The 21,977-nt window shown below is 42.3% G+C and overlaps 1 protein-coding gene across 1 annotated transcript in view; it reads right to left on the reverse strand.

Moving 5' to 3' along the window:
- FLT3 (fms related tyrosine kinase 3) overlaps positions 1 to 21,977 on the reverse strand; it is a 50,493-nt gene extending 28,516 nt beyond the window's left edge. The window contains exons 1-3 of the mRNA XM_017818543.1: positions 21,905 to 21,977; positions 2,422 to 2,546; positions 695 to 897 (exon numbers count right to left, since the gene is read on the reverse strand). Coding sequence (XP_017674032.1) covers positions 695 to 897; positions 2,422 to 2,546; positions 21,905 to 21,959 — 383 coding nt within the window. The 5' untranslated portion in view covers positions 21,960 to 21,977. The remainder of the gene's footprint in view (positions 1 to 694; positions 898 to 2,421; positions 2,547 to 21,904) is intronic.

Below are 21,977 nucleotides of genomic sequence, written 5' to 3' on the forward strand. Positions count from 1 at the left end.
ATATGCAGCACACACAATGAAATGTTAGCTCTTTAGCTCTGCAAAACCCACTAGTATTCGTTATTTACATAGTGCCCTTCAGCCTGAAGTGCTTTCAGCATGTGTCTTCCTACACAAGCACACATAGGAACTTACAGACACAAGTACCACATGCTTAATGCTGAGCATTGGGAAGGAGGGGCTTCCTGAGCTTAAGACAGTTCAGGAGTTCCACATCAAAATGCTTTACCTAGAAGTTTTGCACAAGGAGGCAGTAATTCAGTCTCAGGTTCCAGCCCAGGTTTGGCTGTGAGAATTAGAATGCTGTTGCTGTTGTTCCTGATCTTCTCTGTGATCCTAAAAGTCATATAATTCTTGATGCCTCAGTTTCTTTGACTATAAAATCGCAATTTTCCCACATGAGCACCACGAAGCTCAAATAGAGCAATGTCAGAAAGCCCCTGGAGACCCCCACACATGATGCTACACAAATTAAAAGAACAAGCTTATTTTGGAATGTTCTAAGATTCATGTGTGTACATATATCTAAATGACAATCAGCAATGGGCAGCTGGGTGACAACAATTAAGAAAGATTAGGAGATTGAAAAAGATAATACATAATGTGAAATCGATCACATAGAATACTTTCCATTTGAATCCTAAAGGAAATGACCTTTTAAAGGCTTTTTGATCCAGTACATCCTTTGACTTACCGATTCTCTGAGTCCAAAAAAAGTTTACAAGCTTTTCTCTCTTTAAAGAACCAAAAGCATGAAGTGATATTTGAAATTCTCATTATTATTCTTAATTCAATATCTTGAAATAGATTGACTTCCACATTTTTAATTGTTTTATAGATGTTCTCTGTTCCTTGAGAATTCAAATAACACCCAAGATCTTCCAAAATGTTAGACATCTGCAATGCAGAAGGACAGATTGTTAGGTATTTACCAGCAATTAACTTTATTTGCCAAAACGCGAATAAAAATTATAGTAAAATAACACCTTCATTTTCTTTGTTTTGGTTTTTTTTCCATTTCTACTGTCAAACTTATTCATAAATATGTTGAGTTCTACTGCATGAGGAAACTTTACAGGTTTGCTGTTGAATTAGTTAATTCTGTTCTCTAGACAGAGATCACAAAACAATTTTAGCCAGAAACTTGATAACTTCCCTTAGTGATATATGCTATTCTTTACACTCAACTTTGTTTCTTTTTATTTAGAACTGTAGGAAGACATAGAACTACAACAAAACCTGTGTGTTTGCAACCTTAATGTAAAGGCAGGGTCGGAATGTTGGGTTTATTTTAGCATCCTACTACTTGTCACTGCATCATCTGGCTAGACTGTTCCTCAACTCCTTGGGCGTTTTAGTAGGTAAGGAACATTGGGGCTGGATGCGTTCATGGTTTTCATTTCCTCACCACTGCATATGGCTAAAGGAGAATTGCAAACAGAAAGAGAACACTCTGCAGTCATTCTGAAAGCCACCAGTGGATTAATGAGTCTCTAAGATCAGCTGCAGCAAAAGGTGCCAAGTAAATAGCTCCATCTGAAGAGGAGCCCACAATGTCTCTATTATTTTTTGGTGGGTGAAATTTATCCAGTGTAAGTTTATGAAAGGATGGAGTTCATTGCATTCTCTGCCCTGCCATTTTGCTTGGCTGGTTGGTTCTTCTCATTCCTTGCTCCTTTTTCCTTTTGATTGACGTGAAAAGTATCTAGAAATAACGGCCAAATTCTGCCTTGTCAGATACAAGGACAGCACAGCTTTGGCTGATACACCTTCATTTGTTATCTGATTTATTTGTTCAGAAATGAAAAAGATTTCAAAAGACTTTCATGAAACAAGAATCCTCAGGAAATATTTTAATCGCAGGTCTCAGCAGATTTATAATTTAATTACACATCATCTCTTCTTGGATTTCTGCCATTTTGAGTCAAAAGAGAAGAAAATAAAGTTGTATTTGATTTATTGTCCAGTTTTGGTATCTAAGTCAAGGGATTTATGGGCTTTGGTGGTGGGAATAGAGGGCAGTACAAGTTCCCTATCAGTCCCAGCAGCCATGGCACACACACACCATGGCAGGACACCCGTTCACACCATGGCCTTGGAAATCCCCTCTTAAGGCCACATATTTTCAAATATATTTTTACATTGAGACATTGCCAGCAACATCCAGGAATATGACAGCATCAAGGTGTCAATTAAAAAGTCAGTTTTAGAGAAAACTGGTACTTAAATATTTACAGTTTCAAAGTATGAATTGTGATATATATATCCCTCTAACCTTCTGTAGTCATATTTGGCTTAACCTTGGTTATTTTGACTGTGACATCCTCACATCTTAAGGTTTAGTGAGTGGTAAGCTTCTGGGAAGGTATTTCTGGAGTGGATAGGAACATTTTATAAGCAAATTGTTTTCTGCTATATTACCTTAGGAGATACTGATGTCTCTGATGCTCCTGAACCCTCAGCTTTCTGGCCGATAAACTCACATGTGATCTCAGATGTATTTTGAGTTATTGTAGAAGTGAAAGCAACTGCTGTCATAACAAGAACTGCAAAACAGAAAGAGAAAACAAATCTAATAAAGTCTAGATGTCTGCTCAGAGATAATAATTTTAGTAAAAGTAAAATATAACAAAACTGTAGAAAGATTACATCTTTTAAAAAAGTGCCCAAATGCATATGCAGATATACTATATGCATTTGCTAACAGTGCATTTGTGTGTTGAAGCTGAGTGGAAACTTTATTTGACCTTTCAAAAACACAAACACATCCCACTTTAGAAGTATGTCCCATAATATTGCAGAAAATGCCTAAAGATAAAAGCTTCTGTGTGTTATGGAGGCTCCTTTAGAAACGACATTACCAAAGACAGGCTCCCTCTTGCACTTCACTTCTCCATCAGTGTGTTGGAAAGGGCCCTGCAGCATCAAACCCTTCAGTGCAGGTCAGTGTTTGCCCATTGTGAGCCAGAGGATAACCATGAAGTATTCCTCCCACAGAAGGCAATGGCAAGGATGGAGAGAATGAAGTACTGCCTGCTGCAGGAAATTAGAATTGAGAACATCTAAGGAACCTGAAGGTGAACAAGGCTGTGGGACCTGATGAGATGCATCTGTGAATTTTGAGAGAGTTGGCAGAGGAAGTGGCTAAGCCATTATCCATCCTATTTGAGAATCTGTGGAAGTCCAGTGAGGTTCCCACAGATAGGAAATGGGAAAACATAACTCTCATTTTCAAAAAGGAAAAAAAAAAGGAGGACTTGAGGAACCACAGGCCAGTCTCACCTCAGTGCCTGTCAAGATCATGGAACAAATCGCCCTGAAAACCATGAGAAGACATGTGGAAAATAACGAGGTGACCAGTGACAGTCAACATGACTTCACTAAGGACAAATGGCACCTGACAAATTTGGTGGCCTTCTACGATGGAGTTACAGTGTTGGTGTCTGAGGGAAGAGCTACTGATGTCATTTACCTGGACTTGTGCAAAGCAAAGCATTTGACGCTGTCCTGCACAACATCCTTGTCTCTAAACTGGAGAGACAGGAATTTGACAGTGGGACAAATCAATGCAAGTAATTGGCTGCATGGTTGCACTCAAAGAGTTGTGATCAATGGCTTGATGTCCAAGTGGAGAGCAGTGATGAGTGGCATTCTGCAGGGAGCAGTTTGGGACTGGCGCGGTGCAACATCTTTATTGGTGGCATGGACAGTGGGATTGAGTGCGCCCTCGGCAAGTTTGCCGACGACACCAAGCTGTGTGGGGCAGTCAATGCACTGGAGGGAAGGAGTGCCATCCAGAGGGACCTGGACAGGCTCAAGAGATGGGCCTGTGTGAACCTCGTGATGTTCAATATGGCCAAGTGCAAGGTGCCGCAACCCCAAGCACAACTACAGGCTGGGCGGAGCATGGATTGAGAGCAGCCCTGGGCTGAGGGACTCCAGGTTGTTGGTGGATGAGAAGCTCAACGTGACCCGGCAGTGTGCACCTGCAGCCCAGAGAGCCACCGGTATCCTGGGCTGCATCAAAAGTGTTGTGGTCAGAAAGTCGAGGACAGTGGTTCTCCCCCTCTACTCTGCTCTCATAAGACCCCACCTGGAGTATTGTGTTCAGCTCTGGGGTCCCAGAAGGACATGGAGTCACTGGAGTGTGTCCAGAGAAGGGCCACAAAGATGCTCAGAGGTCTGGAGCACCTCTTTTATGAAGACAGGCTGAAAGAGTTGTGGCTGTTCAGCCTGCAGAAGAGAAGGCTCTGGGAAGACCTTATAGCACCTTCCAGTACCTGAAGGGGGTCTGCAAGAAAGCTGGAGAGGAACTTCTTACAAGGGCATGTAGTGATAGGACAAGAGGTAATGGCTTTAAACTGGAAAAGGGTAGGTTTTGATCAGATATTAGGAAGAAATTCTTCACTATGAGGGCAAACTATGAGGGTGAGCACTATAACTGGCTGCCCCGAGCAGTTGTGGATGCCCTATCCCTGGAAGGCCAGGTTGGATGTGGCTTTGAGCAATCTGGTCTAGGGGAAGGTGTCCCTGCTCATGGCAGGAGAGTTGGAACTACATGATCTGCAAGGTCCCTTTCTAACCAAACCATTCTATGATTCTATGATTTTGAGGAAAGAATATGCAGAAGGTAGAGGGCAAGGAAGAGAAAGACCTTTCTTTCTTCTGCCTTCTCCCTCCTCCAAACCTCTCTGGCTCTGTCACACCCCAGGAGCCTATACAGCCAGGGCAGCTCACTTCCCAGCACCTAACATTGGCAGGAGTAGCAAAAGTTATTTATCCTTATGCATGAGGAGCAGTGTGGGAAAACTTCTTATTCCTCAAAGGCATCATCCCTCTGGAATGCTTCCTATAATCCTTTCTTCAGGGACTGCAGCTTGAAAAGTCACCTTTTAGCCTGAAAGGAGTTACAGTAACCATGTTCCCACCACTACACCAAAGAGAATAAGACTGTACAACTGGCAGTGTGAAATGTGTCTGATTTCCATTAACTCCCTAAAGACAGCTCTCAACAGTACAAATAAGCAGTGAATCATAAAATAACATCTCTCTCCTGGCAACTTGAAAAATTTCTGCCCTAAGTCTCAGCTTTTTGCCTTGCTTTCTTTTTTTCCCCTCAGCTTCTGAGATGCTTGGATGTAAAGCAAGGTGCAGAGCTGAAAGGAGAAAAAAAATGTAAATATATCAGGAAGCACTTCAAAGATTAAAGTGATGAAACTCTTTCTGCAGGTGGTGAAAGTGGCAAAACTGGAAGTAGGGAGAAATGTATAAGAGTAGCTGCCATCTCCTCCTTGCCATTTGTGTCTTCTGGAAGTGTCTGAGCTCTAAGCTGGCAATACTTTGACAACCTCTTCTCAGCCCTCTTGCCAAATGTAGTTTGAGTCTTTCTCATTCAGGCACCTAACATACACTTCATTCTAGTTGCCACCTTTCCACAGCATGTACAGGCAATGGTCTGCTTTTGCAAATCTCTGAGTAAGACCCTGTTTGTTATACCTAAGAAAGGTGAATGGGATTTCTTTGTGGAGACATGTATCTCCATCCATTGGCTATAGAGATAACATTGGCATTTCTTGAGACAGTGAATGCCAGAGGACAGCTAAGTGGCAAGAACACATTAGGTATCTACACCAAACATGATCAGTTCCTCCCATTGATGCAACACAGGTTCTCAGCTCCCTCCCTAGCCTTTTGCCAAGTCTTTCTCTGTTCAGCTTTCTCTGCTTCTGTTGGTTTGTTGGCTGATTTACCTTTTGCCCTTTTCAAACAAGAAACCATTTAAGTCGCTCAAAGACAAGGACTCAGCTAATGGAAACCCACCTACATCCAGTGATTTCCAAAACACATCTGCAGAAAACACCTGAAAATATTACCTCAGAAATTCAACTCATTTGGCCTGCTGAGCATTCTCTTGCTTTAGATTTCTGATTTGTGAATAATTTTAGCTTCTGATTGTACAAGCCAAGACAGTGTATCCCAGTGTGGCATTACTCCACTTTGCTCACATCGCCTTGTTAGGAGACTGCAGTAGAAGAGGCATATTTAAACATTGACAGGGAGAAGATTCGCAGCTAAAAGTTAGTCAGAAGCAGACAGATGTAGAAACCAGACTGCGAGCCAGACATGCAAACAAGCTGTCTGATGAACTGGAACTGCATCTGGAAAGGATGGTATGTGGGAGTATATGCTGGGAAAGGAATAGTAAACACAGTGAACACTCTGACACCTCATGTGTAAGACAAAACCAGACTCTTTGTCTCGTAAACTGCTAGAGCTTGCCACTGCTGTGGTCTACCTTTATTCCTTGAAATCCAGCGAGTTTTCAGAAAAAGAAAAGATATTTTGAACCTGAGATAATTCCAGCTGCTTTACAGTGAGAAACAAGTGATGGAGTGGCCTAAACCTGTGTAGGTCTCACAGAAATACATTACACTGTCAAAATAGAAAAAGAGAGCGTGAATGAGCCTGTCAGAAGAAGCAAAATCAATTAAAGAAATACTGGGAAAATGATAACACTGATTCACTATCCTGATATTTCAGCTTCTAGCTGGCCTGTTCAGGGACTGCTGTTATGGTCTGCACATCAGTCATCTCCTGAAAGCCCAACTTAAGAGCTGCAGGGACTGAAAGCACTGCGTAAAGAATATCAAATACATAGCATGCATAATTACATTGTGTACTGTCGAACTGTAGTGTAGCTGAATTGGAAATATATTGTTGCCTCTGAACAATGTTTGTTTACGCCTGCTTTCCATCTTTATCTTTTTATAGGCTATACAAAAATAAAAGCAGTAGGAGAAATCTTGTTCTCACTGAAGTCAGACAAATGTCTAGTTGCCATAAACTGAGCCAAGATTTCATCAAGATGTGTAGGCACATACTTGGGGAAATGCCTGTACAAGGCAAAAAGTGGGCTTACATGTTATCGTGCTGAGAAGAAAAGCCTAAATCTACTAGAGAGATATCAAACCAAGCAAACTATGATTTGGATCTTATTTGGCTTCTGACTATTTTCTCTGGGTGTGACTCTCTAGATTAACTTTCCAAAATTTTCTTACTGATCAAGGAAGGTAGAAGGACCCTTTTTTTTCTGGGAAAACTATTGCTCTCCCACAGTCATGTGTTACCAAGACACAAATCTTCAAAGTGGTGACAGGGATGAGCTTAGTACACATGCATTAACCCTTGAAAACCCCATACTTTTGCATGTGGCTGCCTTTTTCCCAAATCACCCCCAAAGAGGTGGATCCTGAAGTGAGAATTGTACAATACAAATATGCTAAAAATCAGAGAGAGGCAGGACACATAGAAAAAACTGATCTTCAGTGAATTCCTACCTTCTACCCTTATATTCTTTCTCTCCCATCAAACTTAACTTTTGTCCTTCCCCACCTTTTTGCATATCTTCCTTCCTTGGTGTCTTCACCCTTTCTGCTTAAACAACTCCCAGCTTAGAAAAATATGCATCCCATGAGTTAATTCTCACATGATGATGGGACCAGAGATGTTGCTCCATGTTGCAGAATAATAACCATGTTAGAACAAGGTTTAACAAGCAAGGTGGGTGACAAGATGCCTCTGTTGCAGCTCATGCTAATTGTGACCAGATGTTGTAACACTGGATAGAGTATGTCTAGGTCAGGACCAGTCATTTATCTGGTCTTGCCAGTTAATTACAACAAACATCACGTGAACTGATTTAATGATTTGCAGTTGTGTTCAAGCACGATTGAGATTTGAGATGGAAAGAAAAGCCTATAGAGTGTGGTAGCTCTTCAGTAGGGTTTAGTGGGAGGGAACAAGAATCTCTAGACTTGAATCTCTGGGCAGGACAGCAGTGAGAAGAGGGGAGTGGGGAAGGTCGTGCGGTTCCAGAAAGTGCTCATTTAGAGTCCGAGTCAAAAACTAATCGTGGGAACCAACACCGATATTACACAGCACCCTGGAATGCTACTGTCATCTGCCAGTCTTGTTTGCCGTGGCCTGCAGCCCTCCACCCGGATTATTTTTCCACCTGGATGTGCCCGCCGCCTTCCTCTCCATTTTTCCGCACCCGTCCGGGCGCTGGCACTCCGCACTCTTTGTCCCCGGGACAGTCTCCGTGCGGGGGCACCGGGGGCCACGACCACCCTCGCACGGCCGGGAAGTCCTCGGGGGCGCCAGGGGGCGCTGCGGCCCCGCACAGCCCCGCGCGTGCCCGCGCATCCCGGTGCTCCCGCAGGACTGGCGTCGGGATACAGGGGCAGCGCCGGCCACGTGACGCGCCCGGTTCTGGCTCCTGCGTGCTTATGGAGGAGATGCCCTGCTTCCTGTGAATTCTTTCATGCGTTAGTTAAATCGCTGATGACCGATTTTATTTTCTTCTTTTCCTCCACGATGTCTCCAGCTAACGTTTTTCTGATTTTCTATTGAAAGACAGAAAGCTTAAAAAAACTTCAAAAAGCTGATGAAGGATCTGGAGCACAAGCTTTATGAGGATTGGCTGAGGGACCTGGGGTTGTTTATCCTGGAGAAAAGGTGGCTCAGGGGGACCTTATCACTCTCTACCACTACCTGAAAGGAGGTTGTAGTGAAGTGGGAGTCAGCCTCTTCTCCCAGGTAGCAGGTCAGAGGATGAGAGGAAATAGCCTCAAGTTGCACCAGGGGAGGTTTAAATATTAGGAGAAATTTCTTCAGGAAAGAGTGGTCAGGCATTGGAACAGGCTGCCCAAGGAAGTGGTTGAGTCACTATTCTTGGAGGTGTTTAAATGACGTAGATGTGGCATTTGGGGACATGCTTTAGTGGCGCACTTGGCAGTGCTAGGGTAACAGCTGGACTTGATGATCTTAGAGGTCTTTTCCAACCTAAGTGACTCTATAATTCTCTGAATTTGGGGAAAAAAAAAAAGAAAAAAAAGGTATTTTTTTCACAAGAACAACTCGTAAATATACAGCAAAAAATTTCATCTTAGAAAAACACCTTCAAGTAGGTTGTGCCCCTCTTTATTATAGTGGTCTCAAAAATGTTTCTTCAGAAAAGGCATACAGTGCTTTTGGAAAGCTCCACAAAAGAGTATGGCGTAATAAACACTTGAAGAAAAGCACCAAGATCAGTGTTTACAAAGCCATAGNAAGTAATTGGCTGCATGGTTGCACTCAAAGAGTTGCGATCAATGGCTTGATGTCCAAGTGGAGAGCAGTGATGAGTGGCATTCTGCAGGGAGCAGTTTGGGACTGGCGCGGTGCAACATCTTTATTGGTGGCATGGACAGTGGGATTGAGTGCGCCCTCGGCAAGTTTGCCGACGACACCAAGCTGCGTGGGGCAGTCAATGCACTGGAGGGAAGGAGTGCCATCCAGAGGGACCTGGACAGGCTCAAGAGATGGGCCTGTGTGAACCTCGTGATGTTCAATATGGCCAAGTGCAAGGTGCCGCAACCCCAAGCACAACTACAGGCTGGGCGGAGCATGGATTGAGAGCAGCCCTGGGCTGAAGGACTCCAGGTTGTTGGTGGATGAGAAGCTCAACGTGACCCGGCAGTGTGCACCTGCAGCCCAGAGAGCCACCGGTATCCTGGGCTGCATCAAAAGTGTTGTGGTCAGAAAGTCGAGGACAGTGGTTCTCCCCCTCTACTCTGCTCTCATAAGACCCCACCTGGAGTATTGTGTTCAGCTCTGGGGTCCCAGAAGGACATGGAGTCACTGGAGTGTGTCCAGAGAAGGGCCACAAAGATGCTCAGAGGTCTGGAGCACCTCTTTTATGAAGACAGGCTGAAAGAGTTGCGGCTGTTCAGCCTGCAGAAGAGAAGGCTCTGGGAAGACCTTATAGCACCTTCCAGTACCTGAAGGGGGTCTGCAAGAAAGCTGGAGAGGAACTTCTTACAAGGGCATGTAGTGATAGGACAAGAGGCAATGGCTTTAAACTGGAAAAGGGTAGGTTTTGATCAGATATTAGGAAGAAATTCTTCACTATGAGGGCAAACTATGAGGGTGAGCACTATAACTGGCTGCCCCGAGCAGTTGTGGATGCCCTATCCCTGGAAGGCCAGGTTGGATGTGGCTTTGAGCAATCTGGTCTAGGGGAAGGTGTCCCTGCTCATGGCAGGAGAGTTGGAACTACATGATCTGCAAGGTCCCTTTCTAACCAAACCATTCTATGATTCTATGATTTTGAGGAAAGAATATGCAGAAGGTAGAGGGCAAGGAAGAGAAAGACCTTTCTTTCTTCTGCCTTCTCCCTCCTCCAAACCTCTCTGGCTCTGTCACACCCCAGGAGCCTATACAGCCAGGGCAGCTCACTTCCCAGCACCTAACATTGGCAGGAGTAGCAAAAGTTATTTATCCTTATGCATGAGGAGCAGTGTGGGAAAACTTCTTATTCCTCAAAGGCATCATCCCTCTGGAATGCTTCCTATAATCCTTTCTTCAGGGACTGCAGCTTGAAAAGTCACCTTTTAGCCTGAAAGGAGTTACAGTAACCATGTTCCCACCACTACACCAAAGAGAATAAGACTGTACAACTGGCAGTGTGAAATGTGTCTGATTTCCATTAACTCCCTAAAGACAGCTCTCAACAGTACAAATAAGCAGTGAATCATAAAATAACATCTCTCTCCTGGCAACTTGAAAAATTTCTGCCCTAAGTCTCAGCTTTTTGCCTTGCTTTCTTTTTTTCCCCTCAGCTTCTGAGATGCTTGGATGTAAAGCAAGGTGCAGAGCTGAAAGGAGAAAAAAAATGTAAATATATCAGGAAGCACTTCAAAGATTAAAGTGATGAAACTCTTTCTGCAGGTGGTGAAAGTGGCAAAACTGGAAGTAGGGAGAAATGTATAAGAGTAGCTGCCATCTCCTCCTTGCCATTTGTGTCTTCTGGAAGTGTCTGAGCTCTAAGCTGGCAATACTTTGACAACCTCTTCTCAGCCCTCTTGCCAAATGTAGTTTGAGTCTTTCTCATTCAGGCACCTAACATACACTTCATTCTAGTTGCCACCTTTCCACAGCATGTACAGGCAATGGTCTGCTTTTGCAAATCTCTGAGTAAGACCCTGTTTGTTATACCTAAGAAAGGTGAATGGGATTTCTTTGTGGAGACATGTATCTCCATCCATTGGCTATAGAGATAACATTGGCATTTCTTGAGACAGTGAATGCCAGAGGACAGCTAAGAGGCAAGAACACATTAGGTATCTACACCAAACATGATCAGTTCCTCCCATTGATGCAACACAGGTTCTCAGCTCCCTCCCTAGCCTTTTGCCAAGTCTTTCTCTGTTCAGCTTTCTCTGCTTCTGTTGGTTTGTTGGCTGATTTACCTTTTGCCCTTTTCAAACAAGAAACCATTTAAGTCGCTCAAAGACAAGGACTCAGCTAATGGAAACCCACCTACATCCAGTGATTTCCAAAACACATCTGCAGAAAACACCTGAAAATATTACCTCAGAAATTCAACTCATTTGGCCTGCTGAGCATTCTCTTGCTTTAGATTTCTGATTTGTGAATAATTTTAGCTTCTGATTGTACAAGCCAAGACAGTGTATCCCAGTGTGGCATTACTCCACTTTGCTCACATCGCCTTGTTAGGAGACTGCAGTAGAAGAGGCATATTTAAACATTGACAGGGAGAAGATTCGCAGCTAAAAGTTAGTCAGAAGCAGACAGATGTAGAAACCAGACTGCGAGCCAGACATGCAAACAAGCTGTCTGATGAACTGGAACTGCATCTGGAAAGGATGGTATGTGGGAGTATATGCTGGGAAAGGAATAGTAAACACAGTGAACACTCTGACACCTCATGTGTAAGACAAAACCAGACTCTTTGTCTCGTAAACTGCTAGAGCTTGCCACTGCTGTGGTCTACCTTTATTCCTTGAAATCCAGCGAGTTTTCAGAAAAAGAAAAGATATTTTGAACCTGAGATAATTCCAGCTGCTTTACAGTGAGAAACAAGTGATGGAGTGGCCTAAACCTGTGTAGGTCTCACAGAAATACATTACACTGTCAAAATAGAAAAAGAGAGCGTGAATGAGCCTGTCAGAAGAAGCAAAATCAATTAAAGAAATACTGGGAAAATGATAACACTGATTCACTATCCTGATATTTCAGCTTCTAGCTGGCCTGTTCAGGGACTGCTGTTATGGTCTGCACATCAGTCATCTCCTGAAAGCCCAACTTAAGAGCTGCAGGGACTGAAAGCACTGCGTAAAGAATATCAAATACATAGCATGCATAATTACATTGTGTACTGTCGAACTGTAGTGTAGCTGAATTGGAAATATATTGTTGCCTCTGAACAATGTTTGTTTACGCCTGCTTTCCATCTTTATCTTTTTATAGGCTATACAAAAATAAAAGCAGTAGGAGAAATCTTGTTCTCACTGAAGTCAGACAAATGTCTAGTTGCCATAAACTGAGCCAAGATTTCATCAAGATGTGTAGGCACATACTTGGGGAAATGCCTGTACAAGGCAAAAAGTGGGCTTACATGTTATCGTGCTGAGAAGAAAAGCCTAAATCTACTAGAGAGATATCAAACCAAGCAAACTATGATTTGGATCTTATTTGGCTTCTGACTATTTTCTCTGGGTGTGACTCTCTAGATTAACTTTCCAAAATTTTCTTACTGATCAAGGAAGGTAGAAGGACCCTTTTTTTTCTGGGAAAACTATTGCTCTCCCACAGTCATGTGTTACCAAGACACAAATCTTCAAAGTGGTGACAGGGATGAGCTTAGTACACATGCATTAACCCTTGAAAACCCCATACTTTTGCATGTGGCTGCCTTTTTCCCAAATCACCCCCAAAGAGGTGGATCCTGAAGTGAGAATTGTACAATACAAATATGCTAAAAATCAGAGAGAGGCAGGACACATAGAAAAAACTGATCTTCAGTGAATTCCTACCTTCTACCCTTATATTCTTTCTCTCCCATCAAACTTAACTTTTGTCCTTCCCCACCTTTTTGCATATCTTCCTTCCTTGGTGTCTTCACCCTTTCTGCTTAAACAACTCCCAGCTTAGAAAAATATGCATCCCATGAGTTAATTCTCACATGATGATGGGACCAGAGATGTTGCTCCATGTTGCAGAATAATAACCATGTTAGAACAAGGTTTAACAAGCAAGGTGGGTGACAAGATGCCTCTGTTGCAGCTCATGCTAATTGTGACCAGATGTTGTAACACTGGATAGAGTATGTCTAGGTCAGGACCAGTCATTTATCTGGTCTTGCCAGTTAATTACAACAAACATCACGTGAACTGATTTAATGATTTGCAGTTGTGTTCAAGCACGATTGAGATTTGAGATGGAAAGAAAAGCCTATAGAGTGTGGTAGCTCTTCAGTAGGGTTTAGTGGGAGGGAACAAGAATCTCTAGACTTGAATCTCTGGGCAGGACAGCAGTGAGAAGAGGGGAGTGGGGAAGGTCGTGCGGTTCCAGAAAGTGCTCATTTAGAGTCCGAGTCAAAAACTAATCGTGGGAACCAACACCGATATTACACAGCACCCTGGAATGCTACTGTCATCTGCCAGTCTTGTTTGCCGTGGCCTGCAGCCCTCCACCCGGATTATTTTTCCACCTGGATGTGCCCGCCGCCTTCCTCTCCATTTTTCCGCACCCGTCCGGGCGCTGGCACTCCGCACTCTTTGTCCCCGGGACAGTCTCCGTGCGGGGGCACCGGGGGCCACGACCACCCTCGCACGGCCGGGAAGTCCTCGGGGGCGCCAGGGGGCGCTGCGGCCCCGCACAGCCCCGCGCGTGCCCGCGCATCCCGGTGCTCCCGCAGGACTGGCGTCGGGATACAGGGGCAGCGCCGGCCACGTGACGCGCCCGGTTCTGGCTCCTGCGTGCTTATGGAGGAGATGCCCTGCTTCCTGTGAATTCTTTCATGCGTTAGTTAAATCGCTGATGACCGATTTTATTTTCTTCTTTTCCTCCACGATGTCTCCAGCTAACGTTTTTCTGATTTTCTATTGAAAGACAGAAAGCTTAAAAAAACTTCAAAAAGCTGATGAAGGATCTGGAGCACAAGCTTTATGAGGATTGGCTGAGGGACCTGGGGTTGTTTATCCTGGAGAAAAGGTGGCTCAGGGGGACCTTATCACTCTCTACCACTACCTGAAAGGAGGTTGTAGTGAAGTGGGAGTCAGCCTCTTCTCCCAGGTAGCAGGTCAGAGGATGAGAGGAAATAGCCTCAAGTTGCACCAGGGGAGGTTTAAATATTAGGAGAAATTTCTTCAGGAAAGAGTGGTCAGGCATTGGAACAGGCTGCCCAAGGAAGTGGTTGAGTCACTATTCTTGGAGGTGTTTAAATGACGTAGATGTGGCATTTGGGGACATGCTTTAGTGGCGCACTTGGCAGTGCTAGGGTAACAGCTGGACTTGATGATCTTAGAGGTCTTTTCCAACCTAAGTGACTCTATAATTCTCTGAATTTGGGGAAAAAAAAAAAGAAAAAAAAGGTATTTTTTTCACAAGAACAACTCGTAAATATACAGCAAAAAATTTCATCTTAGAAAAACACCTTCAAGTAGGTTGTGCCCCTCTTTATTATAGTGGTCTCAAAAATGTTTCTTCAGAAGTGGTGTTAAACCAGAACTTGTCGCAGTGAATAAACTATTTCTAATGCATTCAGGGGAAGTGTCAGCAAAGGGTTTTGATGGTTGATAACATTCACTCTATGTCAGTTTCTGTAGTGAAACTACATTGCCTTTCCTAAGAAGTTCACTTCCCTAGTCCTCCCAAATTTAATCTATGCCTTAATCTAAAAGATCTTCTTCAAAATCTGAGAAAGAGAGAAGTTTGCTCAACCTGCCTCAGGAAGATCATAGCCAAGACCCACCTACTCCAACATAGTTTGACACAAGCAGCAGGGAAAACTCCATCCACAAATTTATTTTCTGTTATTTTTAATATTCCTCATCTTTTCATCAACTGTCCATTTTCAGGTCCCAGATGAAAACAGGTGCAAGAAATTTACTCTTTCATATTTTTAAAAAAATATATATTTAATATATATCTAGGGACTTGGTCACTATTTCCAAAGTTTCTTGTTATGTCCTAAGAAATTTTTGGTACAGATTTCAGCAAATTTCATCTTTTGGGTAAAATTAGGCTTTTCAGTGCTAATACCTTTCTTCTTAGAGGAGCAAAGTCAACAGCCCTACCTATGGCTTTTTGCAGGCAGCTTATAAATTACATAGAGATTTTAACAAAGAATAATTGAGGTAGCTGAAGATTTCAAATAAGGTGTCACACTGAGGATGTATTTTACACTGCTTTGTTGGAGAACCAGACAAAACCTTACCCCAAAGCTGTGAGTCAGCAGATACTCATGTTTTTTACTGTTTACTTACAGGTATGTTAGATTCAGTACATTATGTAGTAAAAATAAGCTAAGAATGACATGAAGTGCAGGCATATTTTTTACATGATACTGTTACATATCCAATGTTATTGATTAATTTTGCCATTTACTTTTGGCAGACTGATACCCAAATCATGCTTTGTGATTCATGTTGTGATTTCAGCATTCATTTAAGCCAGGAAGAATAACAACCTAGTTTGTCTTATTTCTATATTTCTATCATTTTTCAGACTTTCTAATCATATATCTGCTCTACTGAGTACATAAGACTTTCTGTTTCCCCATGAAGGAGTTGCTGCTTTGGAGGGATCTTGTATATTCATAAGCAGCATAACCCCTTTAGCTGTTGCAGGCTTCTTTGCTAAATACAAACTAGCCCTAACACTGTGTTGCTTCTTAATTTATAGATTTGCTTTGAAATCACCTTTTTGAGTTCTCAGTCTATGCCAATAACTCATGCTTTTTATCTAAGAGGAATAAATCCCCTTAGCATAAAGCAAATGCTGAAGGCTGAAGAAGGCAAAGCATTTAACTGTTTTATCTCTATGGCCTGCCTCTGCTGTTTTTTATTTACCTTGACTCGGGTGAGGAAAGACTGCAGGGCTCTATTCAAACGCTTATTTGCCTTTCATTTCACTAAGATAACTTTCCATCTACCTTCCCTGTGGATCCAAGATAAAGGCACAGCTCAAACAGCTGAACTGTTACTTTGCTTGTTATTATTCATTTTCTCTGCTTTGCATGGACTGGTTGAATGAATAAACAACAACCCTTCCACAGGACTGTGATCCTATAGTGACTTTGCTCAGGCTGGTTCTCACAGCGTGCTCACTGAAATCCTTGCTGCTTTACCCATGTTTTGGGTCATTCCAGCCACTATTCTTTACAAAGAATAACTGGGATGGCTGAGGACACCCCTTTTTGGGAAGTGGCTAAAAAGTGGCTGAAAATATAATGAACCTCAGCTACCATGGCAACCTCCCTTTCTGAGGAAGAGCCTACACTGTGGCTGGTTCTTCTTCTGCTTCTGTCCTCTTAAGGGAGCTGCTTCTTGGCTCCCACATTACCTTTACACCTCAGTAAGTATGGTGACTAATGATATCCTGAGCCACATTATGANAGTGGCTAAAAAGTGGCTGAAAATATAATGAACCTCAGCTACCATGGCAACCTCCCTTTCTGAGGAAGAGCCTACACTGTGGCTGGTTCTTCTTCATCTTCTGTCCTCTTAAGGGAGCTGCTTCTTGGCTCCCACATTACCTTTACACCTCAGTAAGTATGGTGACTAATGATATCCTGAGCCACATTATGAGGTATTTTGTCAGCAGATAGAGGTCCTTCCCCTTTACTCAACACTGTCAAGGACACACCTGAAGTCCTGTGTCAGACTGTAGGCTCCTTGGTGTAAGAGAGACATGGCCATACTGGAGAAAGTGCAGTGAAGGGCCACAAAGACGATTATGGGACAGGAGCATCTCTCCTATGAGGAAAGGCTGAAAGAGCTGGGACTGTTCAGCCCAGAGAAGAGAAGGCTCAGAGGTATAAAAACCGGAAGGGAAGGTGCAAAGGGGATGGAGCAAGGCTCTTCTTGGTTGTGCCTGGTGACAGGACCAGAGGCAATGGGCACAAACTTTTACACCATGTGAATGACCAAACACGGACACACATTGCCCAGAAAAGTGGTGGTCTCTACCCTCAGAGATATTGAAAAGCTACCTGCACAGGGTCCTGAGCAGCTGGCTTCAGGTGGTCCTGCTCAAGCAGGGGGGTTGGACCAGAAGACCTCTAGAATTCCCTTTCAATATCAACCCTTCTGTGATGTTGTGAACAATGGGACAATTCTGTGGGCAAAGAAGTGCTGGTGTGATGCCACCACAGAGGTCCCCCACAAATCAGAAAGCAGCATTGGGCTGTCCTTATTCTTGACTGTTTTCTAGAGGATGTTTGCTCATGGGAATGGCATGTTTGTGTCATTCAGAAGCTGGATAGACAAGCCTGAAGCAAGGCAAACAGATACATCTCATCTAATGACTTAAGCAAGTTTGCGTTAACTCTTTTTTTTTAAAACTGCTCTGTGTTAAAGTACTCCAGTCTTGTTACCTGACACACTCTAGCACTTCTACAAACATTAGCGGAATTATTAACTTCTTCTAAGCAAGGGATACTTTAAGTATCTAAAGGTAAAGGTATAAGATTCCTGGCACTTCATCAACAAGGAGAAAAAGATCTGCCTGAAAATAGAAGATGGCAGATAAAGAAATTATACTACTTGTCATCCTAGTATTGTAAAACTCCCCTTTTAAATGAAAACAGATTTCTACAACTGACTAGAGGATATTGTCCTTACTTTCCTGGAAAAGGGAGTGAGGAGGGAACACTTAAGGCCTGAATTGTGTATGGAGGAAGGATGGACAGAAAGAGGGAGAATGGGAGAGAACAGTTTTGCTACAAAATATGAAAAGATATAAATGAATCTAAGATCTTTGATAAAAAATACTATTTGCTATTTGGTACAAAATATGGTAAAAATTAACAAAAAAATAAATACTAGTTGTTCTTATTTGTCTCATTAGGAGGTTAGGGTTAAAAATAATTGCAATTCCAAAGCAATTGTACAAATGAAAAATTCAACATACTCCTTAAAGTGCATGTTGTAAAAATAAAACATTTTCAAACTAGCCCTTGAATCTCACACATTAGAAATCTTATCTACAAACAAATGAGTAAATGCTGTCTTACTTTTACAACAGTAACAAAACCAAATATCCAGGCAATAAGCTAGCTTTTGTCTGTTTGCCCTGTTCAGTTTTTTTTAGCAGTTTTAAAGGAAACTCCTTAGAAAAACTAGGGACCTACTTCTTCATTTGGATGGGAAATAGGCACATTATATAGATAACAGACATTTATCCAGCCATCTGTCTAGCTTTGTTATCATCTTATTTCCTATTAAATATAGAGGAGAAAAGAAGAGTCTATCTCAAACACATCAACAATTTTTAGGGTATTATCTGTGCTTGAAGATTACAGATCCCCTAAGGAAACATTTTGCATCATGTTTCAGTTTAGAGTCCTATAGCATCTTATTAAATGTATTTCTATTAACAGCAATAGTGTTAAACCATATGGGAAATAAGGTCTTCCTGCCCACGTGAGAAATGCTGCTTTTTGTTGGCTCTGGACTAATTTTTTTGGTCCCTATTTTCATTTAAAAGTGTTTGATCACTGTGATTAAACAGACCTTGTACTTTTCTAGTGTTACTATATAAAATTGAAATTGCCTTCTGCATTCATTGGTCATCACTCCTGCTCTTACACATTTTTACTCTTTAAATGTTTTACTCTCCGATTTAATTCCCACTGCTGCTTTCTGGATCTTTCCATCCCTGCCTTTTGCAGCAAACATCTCCATGAAGATTTTCAGGAAACCTAACTAAACACAGTGACCTAAACCAGCTTCTTAGCTGAGATGTGGGTGAGTTTCATGAAGTTTCAGGTATTTTGAAAGATACATTTTCAGAAACGTGTGAACAAGAGGTACCCCATTATTTTGGGGGTCATTATAGAAGGGGCTCCTGATGAGGATGCTGGAGCAGGACAGGATGCCCACAGCTCTGCTCTGCTGACAAATCTGCCTCTGCTGAGCAGCCACAACAGCACACACCCACCCACTACTGGACACAGAAGTGGGGGCAGCCCAGGAAGTCATGCTGCTCTCTGGGCATCTTCCTGCTTTTCAGTAGCTTGAAATATGGCTGACCTGAGGAATTTTCTGGAGAAAAAAAGAGGAATAGCAAATTGTTCCAAATCTCAAAAGAAATAAAACACCCATATTTTTAAGTTGCGTTTACTTCCATTGGAAAACAACCCTTTTCCTGCATAATCTTTCCCCTTATGGAATTTTCAGAAGTGATACCTTATCTTCTGATCCATGAAATATATGGTGATGGATGACCATGAATATATGGTCTGCTGGGCGCAACAGTTTCCCTGAGTAAGCCGACCATGTACTGGCCTTATCCAGCATTCACAGCCAGCTTGCACCCAAGTGTTTGTATGTTTTGGGAAAAAGACAGGATCAAACTTGATTCTCCCTGGGGTGCTCATTGATTTCACCTTCCTGCCAGTGCAGAGCTCAGCGCCTGAACTTGCTCTGGAATGTTTGTCAGCTGTTTTGTTGGAGACAAATCAGTGTATTGTTGGGAGATGGACAGATCCTGTGGGCGTCTGGGTCCTATGCATTTCTGGTATTCTCCTTAAAAAGTAGAAGTGTGCTGGCCCATCTCATATTTTCCTGTATTCCTGCCACAGGGATGTAATGGACATACACAGATGAATGTTCTGTGAGGGAATTTTCAACAGTATTACCCTGCAGTTTTTGTGCAGTCAGACACACCAGAACCTAATCCAGAGCTTGTTAGGGCCTGAGTTTGCAGTCCTTGCTTATATAAGATTTCCCTTCATTTGCCAGCCACAGGGAGATCTTAGGCAGCATCTCACATCCTCATTTCTCTCAGGTGCCCCGAAACTGGGTTTCATGAATATCCGTCAGTAAGAAGGGGTGCAATAAAAACAAAAAAAGGGAGCAAGAGTCGTTGTTAATTGAAAACCTCCCCTGATGAGAAAGGTCACTGAAAGTCTCTGTTCATCAAAAAATTCTCCAATTTGTAGAACATGAAACTACTACTGCCTCAGTTCCCAGAGCCCATCCACCCTCCTGCCTTTTCCACTATCACAAGGCTAATTGTACGCTAGATAACATTCCCTTTAGCCACACACTCTTGCTTGGTATGACCAGAAAAAGTTAAGATGAGAAACTGGAATAGTGCTTTCAATATATATAGCTGTATTTACATATATATTTTTTATATTGTCTTCTGAAGTTCTTGGGATTACATTCCTTGCTGCTGGGGAGCATTTATTTCAAGCAAATAACACAGGCAAGATGCTTTTTCTTTCCTGAAACTTTTGCAGTTCTGAGCCTATAATCTAAAGACTGGCCTTGTGCCTTAAGTCTAAAGATACTGCAGACATTGTCCTCCAGGTGTTATTATAGTTTAGCTTTCCTTTGCTGGTTAAGTGTTATGATTTCTGATGATTCTGGTTCATCATATGGATATCATCTGTTGTCTGCACAATTTATTACTCAGTGTTATCTCTAGACAATAGATTCTTAAAGGGAACACAGGCATTTTTAAGAAAGTATATGTAATTCATTAAATGCTTAACATTTTTTACATCAACATTGTTTTTAAGAGTGATCTGCTAGAGAGATGCACAGAATTAGCAAATCTCAGGATTTCTTCTGTCAACTATACTTCTGATCCTTCAAATCCTAGCTGGTTGGTATGTCCAAAAGCATTTGCACTTTTTTCCCCTATAACAGCTAGCCTTACAAGAAGAAACACTGCCTCTCTTTATACCTTGCCTTGCTTGAATAATATCTCGAGAAAGAACACCAGTCCTCCTGGAGGATAATCACATCTTGGGGCTCTCATACCTTTTGCTCTCTTAGCCATGCTGATAAGGGCCTTTGGGCACCATCACATCCTGGATGCTAATAATTTTTATTTATTTTGTTATGCAGCCTGCAAAACTGGCAAAGCTCAGTCAAAGGAAAACACAGAAATCCCTCTTTGACAGGCTTTGCTTAGTAGTATCAGCAATCATGCAAAGCAGGAGATCATAAAATACTCATTTTCATTTTTACTCCACCTTCTCTTCAAATAGCTCACGCAGACTTTCAACCATGAATGAATAATATCTAACAATTGCTCTTTGAAGTAAATATTACTATCCCTGTATATGGAGCTGAAAATGGACCACAGGTTGTTGAATAACTTTCTCAGGCATGCATCAGAACTGTATAATCAGGAAAAAAAAAAAGCACTCTTTTTTTTTTCAGTCCTGGATTTTGAATCAGCAAGATCATATTTGATAGGAGCAAGCCATTTATTTTAGAGAAGAACAGTTTCAGGCATTTGAGATGGAAGCAAATGTTATTTCCTTTTTTTCTTAATAATTAATTGTTGAGATGATTTCCAGTAGAGGAAATCAAGCTTTAAACTCCAAAACTCTAACAAAACAAAGGTACTTTCTATATATTAATATCATACCTTCTTCTATTTAGATCATTAAACAACAACAACAAAATAATGATACAGTTGCATCATTATATTTCTCTCTACTAAGGTATCTTATTCACAGACTATTTTTGTGGAAAATTGCAGGTATATTATTTTAAGTGTTCAGGTCAAACTAGCAATAACAATGGGAAACACATTTACATCAGGAGAAAGAAAAAAAACCAGTATATTTAAGTACGTTTTGCCTTGAGCATGAAGTGTGCCAGATGCAGTGAGAGCGAAAGCCAGGCTGGGCTGGGAGAGATTAGGGTGATGGGAAGAAGAAGAGCATCCCCAGAAGAGAGAAGAAAGGTAGGACAGAAAATAAAAGATTCAGGAGAAAAAGAAATTAAATGAGAAAGAAAGATGTGAAGGGATGCAGTGAGAGAGTGGGAAGTGGATATGAAAGAGTCTGAGGAGTGTTATGAGAAGACCTTACCTGCTAGCTGAAATGGGACTCCAGCAGGGCAGCCGTGGGGCCAGCTCGCTGTCATGGCTGGCGGTGCCCTGCA

Source organism: Lepidothrix coronata, unplaced genomic scaffold (genome assembly GCF_001604755.1).
Source record: "Lepidothrix coronata isolate B3197 unplaced genomic scaffold, Lepidothrix_coronata-1.0 Scaffold69, whole genome shotgun sequence".
Lineage (NCBI taxonomy): Eukaryota > Metazoa > Chordata > Aves > Passeriformes > Pipridae > Lepidothrix > Lepidothrix coronata.